Source organism: Podarcis liolepis, assembly GCF_965112155.1.
Source record: "Podarcis liolepis genome assembly, chromosome: 4".
NCBI lineage: Eukaryota > Metazoa > Chordata > Lepidosauria > Squamata > Lacertidae > Podarcis > Podarcis liolepis.
The window spans coordinates 93,737,363-93,752,066 of record NC_139558.1 but is presented as its reverse complement, the minus strand read 5'-3'; the positions used below and the strand labels follow the sequence as shown (position 1 = coordinate 93,752,066).

The 14,704-nt window shown below is 45.9% G+C and overlaps 1 protein-coding gene across 6 annotated transcripts in view; it reads right to left on the bottom strand.

Annotated features, from left to right (window-relative positions):
• The window catches only part of DLG2 (discs large MAGUK scaffold protein 2), a 904,765-nt gene that overhangs the window by 230,382 nt on the left and 659,679 nt on the right, over positions 1-14,704 (bottom strand). For all 6 annotated transcript variants that reach the window (XM_083499674.1, XM_083499676.1, XM_083499678.1 and 3 more), the window contains one exon: positions 13,386-13,510. In XM_083499674.1, coding sequence (XP_083355800.1) covers positions 13,386-13,510 — 125 coding nt within the window. The remainder of the gene's footprint in view (positions 1-13,385; positions 13,511-14,704) is intronic.

Here is a 14,704-nt window from a genome sequence, read left to right as displayed (position 1 = left end):
TAGGAAGCTGCCTTAGACAGATTTATATCATTGATCCCATCCCACTGTATTTTTGATACTGCCTGGTAGTGGCTCTCCAGGGTTTTTCAAGACAGGGAACATTCCATCCCTCCCCGGAGATACTGGGGATTGAACCCGGGACTTCTGCATGCAAGACAGATGCTCTCCCACTGAGCTATGGCCCCTCCCTCAATATAGGAAGCTACCTTATACTGACAGCATCTTAAAAACCTAGACAGCATCTTAAAAAGCAGAAACATCACCTTGCCAACAAAGGCCCATATAGTTAAAGCTATGGTTTTCCCAGTAGTGATGTATGGAAGTGAGAGCTGAACCATAAAGAAGGCTGATCGCCAAAGAATTGATGCTTTTGAATTATGGTGCTGGAGGAGACTCTTGAGAGTCCCATGGACTGGAAGAAGATCAAACCTCTCCATTCTTAAGGAAATCAGCCCTGAGTGCTCACTGGAAAGACAGTTCCTGAAGCTGAGGCTCCAATACCTTGGCCACCTCATGAGAAGAGAAGACTCCCTGGAAAAGACCCTGATGTTGGAAAAGATGGAGGGCGCAAGGAGAAGAGGATGACAGAGGACGAGATGGTTGGACAGTGTTCTCGAAGCTACCAGCATGAGTTTGACCAAACTGCGGGAGGCAGTGGAAGACAGGAGTGCCTGGCATGCTCTGGTCCATGGGGTCACGAAGAATTGAACATGACTAAATGACTAAACGACAACCTTATACTGAGTCAGACCATTGGTCTATCTAACTCCATATCATCAACACTGATTGGCAGTGGCTTGCCAGAGTTTCATAGAATCAGAATCACAGGTTTGTAGAATTTCAAGGGACCACAACAGTCATCTAGTCCAACCCCATGAAATTCAGGAATCTTTCACTCAACCTGGGGCTTGAACTCACAACCCTAAGATTAAGAGTCTCATGCTCCATCATCTGAGCTTTCCCTCATGGGACACTCCCAGCTCTAGGTGGAGATGCCAATAATTGGACCTGGGCTCTTCTGCAAGCAAAGCACTGAGCTACATTCCACCACTAGGGAAATAAATCTCCCAGTGAAACTACTACTGCAGTATAATCTTCTCATTGTAGTTGGTTAGGGGCAGGGTGGGAATGGAGGGCTCATTCCTCCGGAGTGAACAATGCATGATTAGAAATACTTCTTAGACGGCAGATATTGCAGATGCACAGCGAGTGTCAGCGGCAGCTTTGAGAAAGTACTTCCACTCCTATTCAGAAGATAATGAGCCTCACTAATAAAACACACACTCTATGCAAAATGACGGAATTTTTCTTTTTTATTGACAAAGGAATTTCAGTTCAGCAGAGTGACTCATGATCTGCTATGCACTAACGCTGGAGGAGCAGGTAGAGTTAAGAGAGCTGAGGTATGGCGTTCATTTCCTCCTCCCCAATCTTCCCGTCTAACCACAGCTGCCCCAAACAGCAATTTTGTCACTGTGCAGTGAATGCTAATCATCACTGTCCATCTCAAGAGCTGAAGTTCAGGCTCAGCTACATTTGGTTCGAGTTTCAGATATTGGAAGACCTCTTTGCTTTAAAGACACTGGACCGTTCCATGCATTACATGCGGCAAACCCAGGGTTGCCCCCAATTGTACATTCTGCAGGGAGCCCCAGCTATAGCCCAGATTCCTGATACAAATACCTGATAGACAACTGCAAGAGGCTGTGCTTCACATATTTAGCTGTGCACCTAAATCTGGGAGTGCGCTCTTTGGTATGAAGGCCAGCAACATGAACCTTGCCTTTTTGGAAGCCCTTGCAGATGACCGCAGTGGCTGGAGACAGGCAGTCAGGTCATGTACAGGAGCATAGCTGTCAACGTTTCCCTTTTTTTAAGGGAAATTCCCTTATTCTGAATAGGATTCCTCACAAGAAAAGGGAAAAGTTGACAGCTATGTACAGGAGTGACCAGAGGAGAAATAACCACTTGGAGGAACACAGAGAGAAGAAACACCATGCTACGGCCTAGGACCCTCGTACCTACGGGACCGCCTCTCCTGGTATGTCCCACAGAGGAACTTACGGTCTTCAAACAAAAACATCCTGAAGGTCCCAGGCCACAGAGAGGTTAGGCTAGCCTCAACTAGAGCCAGGGCTTTCTCAGCTGTGGCTCCAATCTGGTGGAACGCTCTGTCACAAGAGACTAGGGCCCTGCAGAACTTGACATCTTTCCGCTGGGCCTGCAAGACTGAGCTGTTCCACCAGGCCTTTGGTCAGGGCACAGCCTGACTCCCTCCTTTGGCAATCTTCACAGAACTTTAGCCTAATGGTTGTCATCAATTTGAGTTGAATTAATTTTAATGAAATGATTTTAGAATGTTGTATTATTTTATTGTTGTTAGCCGCCCTGAGCCCGGCTTCGGCTGGGGAGGGCGGGATATAAATAAAATTTATTATTTATTATTATTATTATTATACAACTGCAGCGGGACAACCAGGTTCCTTTATCTTCCCCAGATCATGAACCCAACCCCACCCCCAAAAAATCTGCTCCTTGGAAGGCTATAGAGCCCCTCTGGAGCAGGTAGAGAGTGTAGTGGGGAGCAGAGAAACCCGAAATCCCATTGAACAAGCAGATCTCTATTATGCAAGTGAGCAGACATTGCTGGATGTCATCCATAATTTCACAGTTTGCCCATTTGTGTCAGTGAAACACAAAGAAGGAAACAGGCAGGTAGGTGTCGGTGAAACAGGTTGGTAAGAACCAGTATTGGGGACAAATTCAGCAGACCCCAGCAAGCTATACACCAAGGGAGGGAGAACACAGTATTTTACACACAGGTGCAGTTCAAGTGCAAAGAATTAATAAGAAATGGCAGGCAGAGAGGAAGATATCAGCAGGACCAGGATGTGATGGCAGATTCCTGCCCCTCCTTCCCATTTGCAAGCAGCCAGGAGAGGAAGGGATCAATGTCCTTCCCGCTTTGTCTTTCCGGATCTGAGAAAAGACCAAAAGGCTAGAAAGAGGGCTCTACTTACTCCTTCCTCCTGGTCTAAGTAGTTGCTCTCTGTTCTCTGAGCTCTGGAGAATGCAAGGTACTCAAATCCCTCAGAGGAGTTTTCAAAGATGCTGCTCTGCATAGCAGGTGGGCAAGGGCAGCGACAAAGCCTTGCACAGAACACAGGTCCCCTTCAGGTACAACCGAGGGAGGAGGAGGAGAGCTTCACTTTTCGTTTAAGAAGAGAACGCAGACGAAGAAAAAGAGCCCTTTTTGGTGTCTGCCACCTGTTAATCCAAGTCCCAGAAAAGCCGCTCGCAAACTACTCAAAGCAGGTTCGTGTTGATGCAGGAAAACCGGTTGCAACACATACCTCCCCAAAGGCCTAGTCCAAATTAGGAGTGTTGCAAGCAACTTTCATCTCGCTCTCCCTCGCTCTCTCTTAGTACTAGACACACACACACATGCACACTGACAAATTAAAGAGTCACAACAAGCCTGCCAGCCAAAATTCCGCCCATTTTTATTTTTCAAAAATAAGTTGGGAAGAGACATAATCACTCTGAAGCAAGAGGATTCTCCACCTTTCGAGAAGGTGGAGAAGGGAACTGAGAAAACTCACTTTGCAAGCTCTTGTCGAAACATGCAAAAAACCAAAACAAAGCCACACCCTTCATTAGTGCGTTTGTCAAAGCAAAACATGCCAAATTACAGCGTGCTGCAAGGAATGGGCACTTTGGGTCTCAGCAGCGAGGACGACCACACATTGTTACAAACTACAGAGGAAAGAGGTCTTTATGGACTTCCAACTGGTTTAAATTAGGGTGGAACATCTAGCAAAGGGGCAGGGGAGGGAAAAATCAGTTTCAGGAAGAACAATATGGAAATAGTGAAATAGCTTGTGCAAGGAAGAGGGGCAGCGCTTCTTTGTTGCTGCAAGTGGAACCAGGGAAGGAGACATAAGAAGATAAAAATGAACATATGATGATACCCAGCTCTACCTCTCTACCAGTGAGGGCAGTGAAGGTCCTGTGTGAGTGTCTGGAGATGGTTGGAGGATGGATGGCGGCTAACAGATTGAGGTTGAATCCCGACAGGACAGAAGTACTGTTCTTGGGGGACAGGGGACGGGCTGGTGTGGAGGACTCCCTGGTCCTGAATGGGGTAACTGTGCCCCTGAAGGACCAGATGTGCAGCCTGGGAGTCATTTTGGACTCACAGCTGTCCATGGAGGGGCAGGTCAGTTCTGTGTCCAGGGCAGCTGTCTACCAGCTCCATCTGGTACGCAGGTTGAGACCCTACCTGCCTGCGGACTGTCTCGCCAGAGTGGTGCATGCTCTACTTATCTCTCGCTTGGACTACTGCAGTGCGCTCTACGTGGGGCTACCTTTGAAGGTGACCCGGAAACTACAACTAATTCAGAATGCGGCAGCTAGATTGGTGACTGGGAGTCGCCACTGGAATCACATAACACCGGTCCTGAGAGACCTGCATTGGCTCCCAGTACGTTTCCAAGTGCAATTCAAATTGTTGGTGCTGACCTTTAAAGCCCTAAACGGCCTCGGTTCAGTACATCTGAAGGAGCGTCTCTACCCCCATTGTTCTGCCCGGACACTGAGGTCCAGCTCCGAGGGCCTTCTGGCGGTTCCCTCGCTGCGAGAAGTGAGGTTACAGGGAACCAGGCAGAGGGCCTTCTTGGTAGTGGCACCTGCCCTGTGGAACACCCTCCCATCAGATGTCAAGGAAATAAGCAACTATCCTACATTAAAAAGACACGTGAAGGCAGCCCTGTTTAAGGAAGTTTTTAATGTTTAATGTTGTACTGTGTTTTGAACGTTTGATTGGGAGCTGCCCAGAGTGGCTGGGCAAACCCAGCTAGATGGACGGGGTATAAATTTATTATTATTATTATTATTATTATTATTATTATTATTATTATTATTATTATTATTATTATTAACAACAACATACAAAAAGGTGTTAGATGAGAAAATTTGCTTGCAAAAATGGATATGTTAGTCAAAACTGCAAACAAAAATGTTTATTAAGAGAAATCCATGCTAAAATGCTGATAAATTTTCTTCAGGAATTCACTAAATGCTGCAGAAATGTGGAGAACTGAATTTAAGACAGGGGGGGTGGGTGGGTGGGATGGATGAAGAACTGGGAGCACCAAAGTTGGCAGATCCTTCCACCCCTACTGACAACGGGGGTGGAAAATGGTGCCTGCAATTCCCTACACCACAACATCTTGTTGCTAGCCCAGTGGGTCCCCAAATTCCCATGCCCTAGAACACTTCAACATTCCTGAGGGTCTTGGAGAAGCACTGTATGGATTCTCTGCCTGTTGTAGCAATTGCAACATACCGTGCAAGATGCTGTACATTTTTAATGGATTTTTATTTCATCTTTTATTTTTTACATTTGGCATATTTTTTCTACTGCAGTTTGAGTTCTACAGAGTTCAAATGGCAACATGATAAAATGCAACGTAAGAAATAAAAGAAGAAATTCGAATGCAATTCAGAATCAATAGGAGTATTTGATGTGACTGATGTGCCGTCTCCTTTCTTCAACCACACACCTACAGATGAGCTGCAGACGACCTGAATGAGGCTTGTTAAGCACTGTTGGTATTGACTGGGAACTTCTGTGCTAAACTAGACACCACGTATACACCAGACGGTGAAAAACTATGACTTGTCTTTTGAATTGGTGGTGGTGATGGGGACGGGATGGTCTGTTGTGAAGTAAAATGACGAATTCAGTACACAAAGGTACAGAGCCTTCAGGGGCACATAGCAGGAGGAGTATGAGAATTGGGGTCCCTGTTTTCACGTCTGAACTATTTGAGAAGCAGCTTTGCATCAAATGGAGGAAATGGCATCATTTGGAGCCATTGTATGCAATGGGACTGGATGTGTGACATTTCCTTCCCTGACTAATACAAAACTCAGCAAAGACCTTAATAGTTCCCCCTGCTCCACTCCCTCCAAATGATTACAGGGCTATTTAATCCTCATAATTGCTGTAGCAGAGCGCAGAGCCACTGATGAAACAATCATCTGGGTTAAGCCTCACAATACTGGTTTTGGATTCTGCAGCCTTCTTAAAACTCAGTGTAATTTCCCGGGAGATAGTAATCAACACATTTTGTAGACTGAAAAAAACAACAACAACCAGTGGCTCGGCCTTTACTTGTCTTTAACTTTTACAGCTCCTGGCGTGATAAATAATATTTCAGAACTAGCTATGGATTCAGCCCTTAAGGAAATCAGCCCTGAGTGCTCACTGGAAGGACAGATCCTGAAGCTGAGGCTCCAATACTTTGGCCACCTCATGTGAAGAGAAGACTCCCTGGAAAAGACCCTGATGCTGGGAAAGATTGAGGGCACAAGGAGAAGGGGACGACAGAGGACGAGATGGTTGGACAGTGTTCTCAAAGCTATAAACATGAGTCTGACCAAACTGTGGGAGGCAGTGGAAGACAGAAGTGCCTGGCAGTGCTCTGGTCCATGGGGTCACGAAGAGTCGAACACGACTAAATGACAACAACAACAGCTATGGATTTAGCTTCTGCCCTCAGTTCAAATGAGATTGGCTCAATTTAATCTGAGCTAAACCAGTCACCACGGAAACACAAGAAGATCTGATTTGAACCTTACTGCCACTTAGGGCCGTCTTACCCATAGGTGCTAGGGGTGTGGGGCACCTGGGTGCTGGGCTTTCAGGGGCGCCAGGCTGAGAGCCCGGGGCCCGAGAGTTGAGTCCAGGGAAGAGCCCGTCCATCAGTTGGAGCGCCGCTGTGGACTCTTCTGCTGTGAGCGGCTCTCCACTACGAGTTCGGAGGTGACCGAGCCAATGAGATGCTGAGGCAGCCGGCCGGCTCCGCCCTCCTGCACACCTGGAATGGGGCAACTGGGGGCGCAGGGCAGATCTTTGCACCCCAGCGCTGCATATGCTTAAGACAGCCCTGCTGCCACTCATTGCCCTCTAAAACCATCCTGGTCCTTCATTCACTGTCAAAGCTGGACCATGAACAACAGACTGTGATAGGGTCAGCATAAAACATTGCTCCTCTTGAGCCACAGTTGCCACCTGACTCTTCCTCTTCCCCACTACTGCTACCCTCTCCTCATTTTATCAATTTATGTAATCTGGTGGCAGAAGCGGTAGCTTTTCTGCCTCTCCCCTGCTCCCCACTTTGTTCTAGGAAAGGCCAAGAAGGTCCCTCTTCAGAGTGAGTCATTCTGAGATAGGTGGCCAGGAAAGCACCTAGGAATGCTTCTTAAATCCAAGGGGAGAGGTTTAGAGTTGACTTTGCTGCATTGGCTAGAAATGCTGTTTGAACTTAGAAAATAGCAACTTTAAACCTTCTTTCTGGGGTGAGTCAGGAACCATTTAACAATCAGGCAAGGAGATGTGTAACCTCTTTTGTCCTTTAAGTATGTAGTATCGTTATGTACGGGTGGCGCTGTGGGTTAAACCACAGATCCTAGGGCTTGCCGATCAGAAAGTCGGCGGTTTGAATCCCTGCAACGGGGTGAGCTCCCATTCCTTGGTCCCTGCTCCTGCCAACCTAGCAGTTCGAAAGCACATCAAAGTGCAAGTAGATGAATAGGTACCATTCCAGCGGGAAGGTAAACAGCGTTTCCGTGCGCTGCTCTGGTTCACCAGAAGCAGCTTAGTCATGCTGGCCACATGACCTGGAAGCTGTACACCGGCTCCCTTGGCCAATAAAGCAAGATGAGTGCCGCAACCCTAGAGTCAGTCATGACTGGACCTAATGGTCAGGGGTCCCTTTACCTATCGTTATGTAAATGTACAAGCAGGAATTGATAAATCAACAGCTGGCGGGTAATGGGAAAGAGGAATTTAAAAAAATAAATAAAAATCAATAATTGTAAATTGAAAAAGAAATAAAGGTTGACTTCCTTTGATCACTATACAGTTCCTGTAGGCTCATATCTTTGGTTGTCTGTAATCATTATAAACCTTGTGCAGAGACAAATTTTTACCTGTGGAGTTTTTAGCCTAAACTAAAAGTTTGTGGAACAGAGCTTCTTCATATAATTTGTAAAGACATCCCATTCTCTCCTGATGTTTTCATTTTGTTGATATCTTACTATTTCTGTTAATTTTGCCAATTTCTTTCTTTTTCTTTTTTCCCCTTTTCATTTTCTTTTTAATATATTTTCTTTTTACTTTTTTTCTTTTCTATTTTTTATTCTTGTTTTCTTTTTGTATTTTTGGGTATATGTTAATTAAGGAAAAAATGCATGATCTGTATAAATGCATTTTTTTATGAATGTAACATGTACCAGTATATAGCAAATAATAATAATAATAATAATAATAATAATAATAATAATAATAATAACAACAACAACAATAGTAATAGTAATAGTAAATTGAATATAAGGAATGCAGTCTAAATTAGAAATAAATATGTAACATCAAGCAGCAATTGGGGGAAGTAGGGACACATCTAGGAATTTGTTTTGTTAATAATTAGGAAAACTAATAAATATGATTGCCGGCGGGGGGGGGGGGGAGCCATTTAACAAGCAGCAGAGCCAAAGGTCAGACCCATAGAATGTATGAGTCAGTCAGTCAGGGTATACAAGGAGGCAACACGTAAGAACATAAGGACATAAGAAGAGTCTATTGGATCAGGCCAATGGCCCATCTTGTCCACCATTTTGTTCTCACAGTGGCCAACCAGATTGTGCTGGGCCCGGGGGTAAACCCGAGCGGTCCAGGTCCGGTCCCGAATCCAAGGGTTCTGCAAAGAGTCAGTCCGACAGGGTCAAGGCAGGAAACCAGGCTAGGTCAGGCACAGGGTCACAGGCAGGTTCTAGCAAACAGCAATGTTGCTCCTGCAACCTGGGGTGGGGTCCGACAGCCTTTTATCTATGTCAGGGTAATGGCCGGTCCTGATCCCCCGGTGACTCACCTCCCTGTCTCGCCCGAAGGTGAGAACTCCTCCTATGAGTACTCAGGTCTCTCCTTCTCTCAGACCTTAGTCTCTGCAGCTCGGGAGATGTCGGTGGGTTACTAGACCCAGAGGCCGCCTCAGCCTCTCCTGACCCAACCGGTAGTGGAGCAGCTGTAAGTGATGGCCCAGCTGAAGGCCACGAGGTCATCCCCGCATCTGGAGCCAGGGCAGCCTCAGGCCCCTGACTCGGCCCAGCTGGTGCTTGTTGCAGGGGAACCTGTGCAGACTGGGGCTCTTCAGAATCTGGCCCCAGACTTGGTTCTGATGCCACCTGAGGCAGAGGATCTGGTGCAGACTGAGACTCCTCTGGTTCTGAGTCTGAGCCCGAGTCCCAGGCCATCACACCGATGCCTCTGGTAAGCCCACAAGCAGGACCCAAGTACTCTCCCCTCCTGCAGTTTCTAGCAAATGGTATTCAGAAGTATGCTTGAGGTTCTGTCATGGCAAGCAGCCACTGATAAGACTTAACCTCCATGATAATCCTCTTTCAAAGCCATCCAAGTTGGTGGCTGTCATTGTCTCCTGGGGGAGCAAGCTCTGTAGTTTATGAGCTAAATGAAAAAGTACTTTCTATTACTCATGCTGAATCTGCCGAGGAGCAAGTCATGATACCGGAGCATAAAAAAGCAACATGAAGCCTTCTCGAATTCCTTCCCGTCCAAAAAGATCCAGTGGCTAGCATGGGTTGGTAGAGCCAATCTGGGGACTTGAGGAACCTCAATGAGAAGTTTCCACCTGCAGATTAAAGTTTGTTCTCAATAGATCTCTCATCCCTGAGCTCCCATCTGCCCAGGTCCAGCCAGTATTCTGAGGAGCACATTAGTGTCTTTCTCCAGATTGGTGCTCCCTGTGAAATGTGACTGGAAGGGGTTCAGGAGGAGAATGAATGAAGAGCCCATGTTCTTGGCCGTACAAGGCCAAAGAGGATAGACAGAATGCTTTGCTTCTGTCTCCATCAGATATGGTTATCAGCTTGCAATTAAAAGAAGCAGCATTTGGCCCAGTGTAACGGACGCCTCAAGTGCCTATTTATGAAGCATTTGGATTTATTTTCGTTCCCAGCTCTTGCACAGCAATCTGGACATGTTCCAAATATCCCCCTTATGAACTTCAGAAACACTTCCACTGCTGAGTTCGTGCCAGGACCATTACTCTTCTGATAGCAGCAAAAGAAAACAAAAACCACAAAAAATGTGCCCAGAAATCCGAAATGATCTAACTTAATGAGCTCATAAATTTCCCAACATAAAGCAAGCAACATACACAATCTGTTAATGGAGGCTCTAATTTACCGCTGCCTGCAAAACAAGCATGTTGGTTTTTTAATAGGGTAAAGGTCTCCTTTCTTTATTAACTTGCAGCTAAATTATGCACTGAGCAAATAGCATTGCCAGAGGTCTGCACACACACACACACACACACACACAACCAAGAGATTTGCATAGCTACCGGCCCTGAGCTGGTAAGCATTTTGGAATAATATATAGACTGCACACAAATCCCCACAAGGGCAGCCAAACTGATCCCATGAGCACCTAGCCTGCAGAACTGGTGTCACACAATGTTCAGTCTGCAGTTGTAAGAAATTGATATGCTAGTGTGGCAGCACCTACACTTGGAACTCCCTGTATACAGTGGTACCTCGGGTTAAGTACTTAATTCGTTCCAGAGGTCCGCTCTTAACCTGAAACTGTTCTTAACCTGAAGCATCACTTTAGCCAATGGGGCCTCCCGCTGCTGCCGGAACACGATTTCTGTTCTCATCCTGAAGCAAAGTTCTTAACCTGAAGCACTATTTCTGGGTTAGCGGAGTCTGTAACCTGAAGCGTATGTAACCTGAAGTGTATGTAACCCAAGGTACCACTGTATTGACATTGGGTAGGTGGCTACATTACTCTTTTTGACACCTGCTAAAAACGTTTTTGTTCAGACAAGCCTATCTGGATATGTAGAAGGTTGGTGTGTGGTTTAATCCTCTTGGTTCATTTTTTAAATAGTTGTTTTCAACTGCTTTTATTGTTTTATTCTCAAATGTCATTGGCCAGGCTTTATCCACTCTACAGTGGCTAGCATGCTGACAGATTTCATGCACTTCTGCCAAAAAGAAAGAAAAATATCATAATTTCTTTATTTCTCAGTTCAAAGTGACTTCAAGATGCAAGCTGGTGACAGGTCAAGGATAAAAAAAATCTGTTCAAGATAATAATAAAAAATATCTAGTCTTTACTTTTAATAAGTTATTCTACAAGGGGGGTCTGCAACAAAATGTTGCATTCCAGAGCTCTTTTCTATGATCCCAGCCAGCCATCCCCTGTTCCAGAATACTTATTTCCATTCCCCTTGGTTTCTGCCCCAGACCACTCAGTCAACATTCCATTGCTAATGAGCATGCCCAGTCCTTTTTTGGGCGGGCTCCTACACATAGGGTTTTCTCCCCCTAAACACTTTTGTACTGCGGCAAACTTTGAGCTTTCCCAGAGGCTCCTTATAGCTCCCCTTTGTACATGGACTGCATCAGATTGGCTACATTAAGACCCATGCTTAGGAGGACGAGGTTTCCATTAGTTTATAGGACTGCTCACAGCCAGATTTCTGAAATCCTATGCGTAGCAAACACAGCTTAAACCCACTAGTGACCACAATTAGCTCCTCCGCAGATTCCTGTTCCAAATGGCTGAGTCATATTAACTGAGCGGTTCTATCGCAAAGTTTACGGCTGCTGCACAATATGTTTCTTTCAAAAAGATTGCTTTTGTCAGGCAGGAATCTCGCAATCTTACAAGAGATTGAGTGAGTCGCTATAAAGGATGGCAATGATGGAAAATTGATCTCCTTGCTTTACCCTGGCAATCAATTCAGCTGCACAGTTTCTTTCATTTTTAAGAAAGAAAAAACCCAACAAAGAAAAAAAGACAGGCAGAGGAAAGATGGGAAGAGAATTAGATGTATTTTTCTTCATTATACCTTTAGCTCCATTCAATAAACTTAAGGCTAGATTTTTAGTTGCATGTTAAACTGGCAGGAGGCTGGTAAAACGACTACAGCAGTAGAAACCCGAGCAAAATCTGGTGGCCAATTTGAGTTTTGGCTGGTTCAGAGAAAGTGATTGTTATGTACTGAGTTGAATAGGATCTAAACTGCAGCAGTCTGATTGGTCCTAGAACAATAGGATCCAAATTGCAGCAGTCTGATTGGTCCTAGAACAATAGGATTCAGAATGCAGCAGTCTGATTGGTCCAAGAACAATGCAGCAGTATGATTGGTTGGCAGGAACCACCCAATCATGCTCCAGATATAAGTGAATCCACAACCTGATTGGCTTACAGTAGAATTCCAGAATTAACCAATCATGTGCAGCCCATTGTGTAAATAATGTATATAAAGCAGATACTTTGAGGGGACTTCCATTCATTCCTCCTCACCACTATGAGCTGAATAAAGAGCATGAAATCCACTCTCGACTCAGAGTATATTTCAGTGATGCTGTGCTTGGATCCTCAACCTGTCCCCAGTCAGCCCTCACCTCCCTGCCTTCTTAAATTACCACCAGTCCAGGGTGTGTCACTGCATGTTCTTTCCTTATTTCCATCGGAAGCAGTGACAGAAAGTAGTGTCATTGATTTCTAGGGCTTGAGGACAAGGGATGTGTGGGCAAGGTTTTCGACAGGAGCAACAGGACATCAGATCGAACAACAGCCTGTGAGATTGGTTAACAAACAGCGGTGCTTCTGTTGTTGGCATCCATCTGTCTCAAAAGGCAATGGAATGTGCCTCTAGGGGTGAAGTCCAACTGGACCACTTCAACACTGAAGTGGTGTCTCTGGGGCGCAAGTCTGAGCAGGGTCCATGGAGGTCCTGGGCTGGCCAGACAACAAGACCCCCACTCTTGGCCTCTCTGATGTGGTCCAGAGGAGAGCAGGGCGATGTATTTGACACCAGCTTGGATGCAGGAGTTGGATGCCAGAAGGAGGCATACAGGGCAGCATCCAACCATCTTAGGGACTCCACTTAGGATTTATTTGGGGTTAACACCTTAGCCGTTTCTTCCTCTAAAGATGTCCTGCAAGGCAGAGGAGTTTTAGGATCAGTGTTTTCCTTCTCCTATAAGGGCTACCTTTCCAGGTTGATGAGCCCTATCTGCTCCTCACTTCAATGCTTCAATGCACAAGTAATGCATAAAACACATGTGGGAAAATAACACATTTGCAAGGGTCATGGAGAAAAGTCCTTACTTTTACCCCTTGTAGAACTCAGGGAGGAGGAGGAGTGGGATAAACCTAGAATTAGTTGGCTTTGTCATTGGCTCAAGCCTTTTCAACCTCCCTTCCTGCAACAGCACCAGGCTTTCCCCCCAGGACAGACCCAAATATTGGACACACATTTTAGACAACAAATGCATAAGTTTACCTGAGTCTTCCGTCCTCTGCTGCAGCTCCTCCTGGTATAATCTTAGTAATAAATATCCCAGGATCATCGCCAATGTGTGGGTTGTCTGTTCCTCCAGCAATGCTGAAACCCAGGCCAGAATTTCCCTAAAGGAAATAACAAGGATGGGGGGGGGAGAGAAGAAAATAAAATTATTGTCTGTTATAGGTGGACTATCGTTCTCAACCAGTGAAGGCTGGTCCAAGTGGGGTGCTGTATCATCAACTCTAATCTGACCTGAGCCGACCTCCACCTGCCAGCCTTCCTGCTTACAACAAACCCAGGGGGCGTCGCAGCCTGTTGCCTTTGTCCATAAGGAATATATAATTCTTTTTATATATAAAAAGAATTAGTTAGCTCTGCCTGTCTTTGTCTCTGGCTCCACCTACTGTTTGGGCTCCTGCCCTACTAGTCCCAATGGGCACCAGCCAACCTTAGCCTCAACTACACAAATATGACGGTTAACTTAAAACATTAGACTCAAAGTGCCTGCCTTTATAAAAGCAAAGCTCGCAGGGTGGCGGTGGGAAATGGCACTCAGCCTTGCAATCCAAACACCAGTAAATTTCAGAGGGAAGAGCAGACTCTGCCCACAGAATTTTAAGTGCTGTGTTATCGATTCACTCCCCATTTGCTAAAGAGCTATGCTGCCTTGGCAGAAGATGCCTTTAACGCACACCACTTTAACAACCCAAGCTTATTTTGTCATTGCAAAACATCCCTTCTCTGTACTAAGATAAATGGCATCTCTTCAATGCTATTTTCAAAAGCTTCCTAAAGAAAAGAAAGAAATCCTCAACAGTTTGCTAAATTGCTTTGGTTACAATAAAGGCTCCTTTGAAGAAACATGGTAGAATTCCACAGGGACCTCAGCTTCCTATATGGCTTGAGCTGAGGACTTCAGTTGGAGTTGGTGACAGGGGTTGGAAAAATGTGCACCTATATCCCTGAAGGGTTGGGGAAATGGGCACCTATGTCCCCGAAGGGTTGGGGAAATGGGCATCTATGTCCCCGAAGGGTTGGGGAAATGGGCACCTATGTCCCTGAAGGGTTGGGGAAATGGGCACCTATGTCCCTGAAGGGTTGGGGAAATGGGCACCTATATCCCCGAAGGGTTGGGGAAATGGGCACCTATGTCCCTGAAGGGTTGGGGAAATGGGCACCTATGTCCCTGTAGGGTTGGGGAAATGGGCACCTATGTCCCTGTAGGGTTGGGGAAATGGGCACCTATGTCGCTGAAGGGTCCTGCTGCCGCACCTTGCTGGTCCTTCAAACTTGCCTGTCATCTCAAACCAAATGAG